Source organism: Neofelis nebulosa, chromosome 3, assembly GCF_028018385.1.
Source record: "Neofelis nebulosa isolate mNeoNeb1 chromosome 3, mNeoNeb1.pri, whole genome shotgun sequence".
NCBI classification, from domain to species: Eukaryota; Metazoa; Chordata; class Mammalia; order Carnivora; family Felidae; genus Neofelis; species Neofelis nebulosa.
In genome coordinates this window covers 70,723,006-70,730,301 of record NC_080784.1, presented here as the reverse complement: position 1 = coordinate 70,730,301, position 7,296 = coordinate 70,723,006, and the positions used below count along the sequence as shown (strand labels likewise).

The 7,296-nt window shown below is 37.8% G+C and overlaps 1 protein-coding gene across 7 annotated transcripts in view; it reads left to right on the top strand.

Annotated features, from left to right (window-relative positions):
- Positions 1 to 2,288: 2,288 nt before the first annotated feature.
- RXFP1 (relaxin family peptide receptor 1) overlaps positions 2,289 to 7,296 on the top strand; it is a 136,489-nt gene continuing 131,481 nt past the window's right edge. For 6 of the 7 annotated variants that reach the window (XM_058721037.1, XM_058721035.1, XM_058721036.1 and 3 more), the window contains exon 1: positions 2,289 to 2,673. In XM_058721037.1, coding sequence (XP_058577020.1) covers positions 2,595 to 2,673 — 79 coding nt within the window. In that variant the 5' untranslated portion in view covers positions 2,289 to 2,594. The remainder of the gene's footprint in view (positions 2,674 to 7,296) is intronic. The other variant, XM_058721032.1, reaches the window with a different exon arrangement.

Below are 7,296 nucleotides of genomic sequence, written 5' to 3'. Positions count from 1 at the left end.
ATGGGGGGGGTGGGGGGAGGAGAAAAATAAAACAGATAACTAAACAATAAAATATCTAAAAGGATTTATCACTGAAATTTATATTCATTTGTCAGTTTTCTTTTCCATTAATAAAAATTACTATTTATCTACACCTTCTATATTATTCTATAATCTAAAACGCTACTAAAGGGACGGCAGAGTGGCTCAGTAAGTTAAGCGTCCTACTTCAACTCAGGTTGTGATCTCACTATGAGTTCGAGCCCCGCATGGGGCTCTGTGCTGACAGCTCAGAGCCTGGAGCCCGCCTCGGATTCTGCTGTCTCCCTCTCTGTCTGCCCCTCCCCTGCTCATGCTCTGTCTCTCTGTTTCTCTCAAAAATAAATAAACATTAAACAAAATTTTTAAAAAGAATACATAAAATAAAATGCTAGTAAATAGGAACTGATGTGGTTGTCAAAATTTACTAAAGGCCTACCAAACTGGAATATTCAAAAGGTTTTTATTATAAGCTGACTGCTGTGAAATATAATGTCCTGAGGCATTTAGGCTGTAAATGTTCACTGAGGAAAAAATGAAGTCTGCTTCACTAGGCAATTTGAGTTACAAGAATATTAAAATCATTTATAAAAAAAACATTAAAAGCTATTTCAACAGGTTTAACATGACGCTACATGCTCATTTCCAATAAAATATATGATTTCTCAGAGTTGTAGAAAATTACATCATAGAACCCAGACATGTTTTCTTATTTTTAATATTTAAGCCATGCTTAATACTTGCTATAAAGAACAAGACAAGAAGGAAATCTCACCTTAGGCACCGAACTTAATACTTATGCTCTGAGATACTCATAACAACAGTTGAGTTCATTTGCAAGTATTAAATTCAGCTTCTGAGATGCAGGTGTGGCAAATACATGAATCTAACAATAGGGAAAAGAATTGCTACATAATAAACAGTGCAGGCAGACAATGGTCTCTGAGATCAAACAGCTTGTATAAACTGGTGCGTTTTTTACAGATTCACCTTAAACAAGTACTCTGTGGGACAGCAGTATTTTCAAAGTTGCTGCCATGTCCTGATTCATTTGCAGACTCCAAAGAGCTGAGAAAGGACAAAGCAAAGTGGACATAATGCACAGTTCACGTTGCTACAGGCACAAGACCAGCTGTACAACTGTGCAAGACCCAGTGCACAACAAAAATGTGGGTATCCTTTTTAAAAAAAAAAAAAAAAAAAAAGGAGAGGAAACTGCCATTAAAAGTATGGAAGTATAAACCCTTTTCTTTTTTCCCATGGTTTCTCTCTATTTCTCTCTCCCGACTTGTCACAGTGTTTTTTATTTCCTATTTAATATCGTTCTAAGTAAAGAGAAATTAAAATTTTAAATTATTAGCATGAATTTTTCTGTCCACATTTACCTTGTGCGATGCTGGTTTTCAGTGCAACTATAAGAACATTTAACTTGGGGGCGTCCAGGTGGCTCATTGAAGCATCCAACTCTTGATATCAGCTCAAGGTCTTGATCTCAGGGTCATGAGTTCAAGCCCCGCATTGGGCTCTGTGCCAAAAGAAAGAGAGAGAGCCAGAGTGAGAGAAAGAAAAAAAAGGAAGGAAGGAAGGAAGGAAGGAGCACTTAACTTATATACAAAATCATCAAACTTATATGATTTGTATTCTGTAGCTCATACATTAATACTTCATGAAACAGTGGAAACACTGCACAGAGCTAACTTAACTCGTCGTGTCACTTCTTGACACAGGACCTTCTGCAATACTCTCTGCCTCTGGCTTACTAAAAATCCGAAGGGGCTGAAAAGAAAAGGAACTCTGAGTCACTCTATTTTTCACTCTCTTTCTGTGTCATGTTCTCCGGGTGAATGGTTAGCTAGTGTATGGAAGTAACAGCAGGAAACAAGGAAGCAAGGATATGCTAGGGCCCCTAGGGCACTGGTGTTTTTTAGAAGCCATTGCTTGCTTTTAGAGCAAGTCTGGTTGGAAAGGAAAGTGAGTCCTTTGGGGCTTTCAGTGCAGCCCCTCCTTAGCCATAGATGTGGCATGCTTATTCTGTACTCCCTTGAGTCTTGCTCAACTTCCTTTCCCTAAAGAATGACCAAATCTTTCTGTTCCCAGTCTCAATTTTACCAGGGGAGAAAGAGATTAGAGATTAGATTTTAGAAACTTCTCAAAAAAAAAAAAAAAAAAAAAAAAAAAAAGAACCTGCTATTGTGACAATCCAGGAAATACTAGAGTTCCAGGGGTCCCTGAGGGAAACATACGGAAAGCAGCCGCTCTAGACCAGAAGAGGGACTTAGCTTAAGTTTCCAGTGACAGGTTTGGCTTCTGCAAGACTAGGAGGTCCACAGGATGGCAGGCTCTGTAAGTGGTGAGTCTGCATCCAGCTCATCAGCAATATTTCAAAGGGGAAGAAAAGTTCTCATGCAGAAAGTGGAGAGCTGGGTTCTGAGCCTTACACACCTGGCTTAGAAAGTAAGGGTAAACATCCACTGTGTTTGACCTTATAAAGGAGCCAGGCTCTGAAAACAGCATCACTGTCTCAAGCAACAGGGCTGCAAAGTTGTTGACATCTACAATCACATATCAAAAAAGCAATGGTAATTATGGCGACCACCCTGGACATCCAGGGTCCAGGATTCCTGTGTCATCCAATGAAGAGAAGAATGGAGCCAGGTGGGTGTGGGTGTAGAATCATATTTAATGTATTTAGAAAAGTGAAGAAAATTTAACATTTCCTGCATTGGTCTCATAACCACTTCTTACTTGAGCTCAAGAAAAAATACACCGAGTCTATTCTTTTTGACTGAGATATAATTTACATATAACATTGTTACACACCTTACAGTTTAAGTTGTGCATGTTGATTTGATACATATTGCCATATAATTACCATTGTAACTTTAGCTAACACTTCTTTCCTATCACATAATTAACATCTCTTTCTTATGGTGAGAACAGACAAGATCTAGTCTCTTAGAAATTTTCAAGTACATAATACAGTATTATTGACTATAGTAACCATGCTGCGCATTAGATCTCCAGAACTCTTCATCTTCTAGTTTCAAGTTTATGCCCTTAAACAATAACTTCCTGATTCCTCCACCACCCTCAAAGCCCCCAGTAATCACCCTTCTACTCCCTGGTTCTACCAGTTCAGCTTTTTTAGATTCCACATATAAATATCTTAACATCATTTGTCTTTATTTCTTTTTACCTTTTCACATTAGATCATCTCCACTTAAATCCAAGTTACATAATTTTTTATAACTGCAAAATTCTGAAACCTCTTTTAAATAACATGGATAGGCATTTAAATTAAAATGCAGAACTCAACAAAACAAACCCTCTTCTACACTAGACATTCATAACTATTACTTACATCATTTGCTTCTAAAGAAAGAAAATCTGTTCAGCTGGTAACCACAGCCTGCTTACTTATACAACTGAAATCACTTTTAGCTCGGTGGGAGAAGCCATACATAACCTTGGAGATTCTTTAAGAACTGTGTGTATTTTTTCAATGAAGTAAATCAGTTAATGTAAATTAGTTCAGGAAATATTTCATCAGGTTGTAATATGGCATTTGGCAATAATCTTTATTCCTACAACTATCAAAGTCACAATTACATTTGCTTCACTGCACTTAAAATGGCAACGTGATCTACGAACAGGTGTTTCACTTGGAATTAGATACAGCAGACCCAAGTTTGGTTCCAATAATAGAGCTTGACTTTTGCGGGTGCCTGGGTAGCTCAGTCTGTTGAGTGTCTGACTTCAGCTCAGGTCATGATATCGGGGTTCATGAGTTTGAGCCCCATATCGGGCTCTGGGATGACAGTTCAGAGCCTGGATCCTGCCTTGGATTCTGTGTCTCCCTCTCTCTGTCCCTTCCCTGCTTGTGCTCTGTCTCTCAATAATCAATAAGCATTGAAAAAAAAATTGTTTTAAATAGAGCTTGGCTTTAGGTCTTCATAAGAGAACTTCCTAAAATCACTGGGCCTCACATGGGCTATTTAAAATACAAGATTTTTTTTTGTCCCCATCAAAAGCAGCCTATGTAAAACCAGTTGCTTATATACATTTCCCCCGTTGCTTCCTACATTAAGAGAACATTTAACATTCTTTTTTTTTTAAGTTTATTTATTTATTTAGAGACGGATCGAGAGGAAGAGTGAGAGCAAGGGGCAGAGAGAGAGAATCCCAAGCAGACTCTGCACCAACAGTGCAGAGCCCCATGCAGGGCTTGAACCCATAAACCATGAGATCTTGACTGAGCAGAAGTCGGAAACTTAACCAACTGAGCCACACAGGAGCCCCAAACATTTAATGTTCTTAAAATTCCTTCCTAGATTCCTAAGACATTGTTTATTTTCCAAAATAAACAATTAAAAGATAAAATAGTTTTTATTTCAAGCCACTGATTGGTCTTCTAGACTACCATCATTTTAATCTTTAACCACTTTCAAAAATGCATTTTTCTGGATCTTAAGTAAACATAATTTTCCCTGCAGTCTTCCTGCATTGTTATTGTGGCTTGTTTTCCACATTGCCAACTTGAAAAGTCACCATAAAAGGAACTCTCATTGTTTTTGTTTAATGATCTGTGCTGATGGGTATTCTTTAGCAATGTGGTTTTACCCATTCAAATGAGTGGGACTTATACTTCAGGACAAAAATTCTTCACTGTTTTTTCATGGGTCAAATGAGACAAGACAGATCTCACACCTTCTAGACCAGCATTTCTCAAACCTAAGTGTGTATCACAATCACTTGGAAAGCTTGTTAAACCACAGGTGAGTGGGCTCCGCCCCTGAATTTCTGAATCAGTAGAAAGGACTGGAGAATTCGTGTTTGTAACCACTTCTCAGGTCCACACTATGAAAAAACCACTGTTAGAGACTGTCCTAGATGTCCGATAAGAAACAAAAAGTGTTTACAAAACACCTTTAAAATACTACTGAAGAAAATTAAAACATTCATACTTCTGATTCTAAAATGTATCAACCTCATAATATTTCTTAAAAGAATTTTAGTAAACAATATTATAAATATCCATTATTTCAAATAAAAATATGTCTAAAATTATTATACTGTATTTATTTATTTTTATTTTTTATTTTTTTAATTTACATCCAAATTAGTTAGCATATAGTGCAACAATGATTTCAGGAGTAGATTCCTTAATGCCCCTTACCCATTTAGCCCAACCCCCTCCCACAACCCCTCCAGTAACCCTCTGTTTGTTCTCCATATTTATGAGTCTCTTCTGTTTTGTCCCCTTCCCTGTTTTTATATTATTTTTGTTTCCCTTCCCTTATATTCATCTGTTTTGTCTCTTAAAGTCCTCATATGAGTGAAGTCATAGGATTTTTGTCTTTCTCTAATTTCGCTTAGCATAATACCCTCCAGTTCCATCCACGTAGTTGCAAATGGCAAGATTTCATTCTTTTTGATTGCCGAGTAATACTCCATTGTATATATATACCACTTCTTCTTTATCCATTCATCCATCAATGGAGATTTGGGCTCTGTCCATACTTTGGCCATTGTTGATAGTGCTGCTATAAACATGGGGGTGCATGTGTCCCTTCGAAAAAATATAACTGTATCCCGTGGATAAATGCCTAGTAGCGCAATTGCTGGGTCATAGGGTAGTACTATTTTGTTTTTTGAGGAACCTCCATACTGTTTTCCACAGGGGCTGCATCAGCTTGCATTCCCACCAACAGTGCAAAAGAGATCCTCTTTCTCCGCATCCTCGCCAACATCTGTTGTTGCCTGAGTTGTTAATGTTAGCCATTCTGGCAGGTGTAAGGTGGTATCTCATTGTGGTTTTGATTTGTATTTCCCTGATGATGAGTGATGTTGAGCATTTTTTCATGTGTTGGTTGGCCATCTGAATGTCTTCTTTGGAGAAGTGTCTATTCGTGTCATTTGCCCATTTCTTCACTGGATTATTTGTTTTTTGGGTGTTGAGTTTGATAAGTTCTTTATAGATTTTGGATACTAACCCTTTATCTGATATGTCATTTGCAAATATCTTCTCCCATTCCATCAGTTGCCTTTTAGTTTTTCTAATTGTTTCCTTTGCTGTACAGAATCTTTTTGTTTTGATGAGGTCCCAGTAGTTCATTTTTGCTTCTGTTTCTCTTCCCTCTGGAGACGTGTTGAGTAAGAGGTAGCTGCGGCCAAGGTCAAAGAGGTTTTTGCCTGCTTTCTCCTCGAGGATTTTGATGGCTTCCTGTCTTACATCTAGGGCTTTAATCCACTTTGAGTTTATTTTTGTGTCTGGTGTAAGAAAGTGGTCCAGGTTCATTGTTCTGCATGTCGCTGTTGTTTTCCCAGCACCACTTGCTGAAGAGACTGTCTTTATTCCATTGGATATTCTTTCCTGCTTTGTCAAAGATTAGTTGGCCATACCTTTGTGGTTCCACTTCTGGGTTCTCTTTTCAGTTCCATTGATCTGAGTGTCTGTTCTTGTGCCAGTACCATACTGTCTTGATGATTACAGCTCTGTAGTATAGCTTGAAGCCTGGGATTGTGATGGCTCCTGCTTTGGTTTTCTTTTTCAAGATCACTTTGGCTATTCGGGGTCTTTTCTGGTTCCATACAAATTTTAGGATTGTTTGTTCTAGCTCTGTGAAGAATGCTGGTGTTATTTTGATAGGGATTGCATTAAATATATAGATTGTTTTGAGTAGTATTGATGTTTTAACAATATTTGTTCTTCCTATCCAGGAGCATGGAATCTTTTTCCATTTTTTTTGTGTCTTCTTCAATTTCTTTCATAAGCTTTCTATAGTTTTCAGCATATAGATTTTTCACCTCTTTGGTTAGATTCATTCCTAGGTATTTTATGGTTTTTGGCACAACTGTAAATGGGATCGATTCCTTGATTTCTCTTTATGTACCTTCATTGTTGGTGTATAGGAATGCAACCGATTTCTGTGCATTGATTTTATATCCTGCAACTTTGCTGAATTCATGAATCAGTTCTAGCAGTGTTTTGGTGGAATCTTTTGGGTTTTCCATATAGAGTATCATGTCATCTGTGAAGAGTGAAAGTTTGACCTCCTCCTGGCCGATTTGGATGCCTTTTATTTCTTTGTGTTGTCTGATTGCAGAGCTAAAACTTCCAATACTATGTTGAATAACAGTGGCGAGAGTGGACATCCCTGTCTTGTTCCTGACCTTAGGGGGAAAGCTCTCAGTTTTTCCCCATTGAGGATGATATTAGCATTGGGTCGTTCATATATGGCTTTTATGATCTCAAGGTATGCTCCTTCTATCCCTACT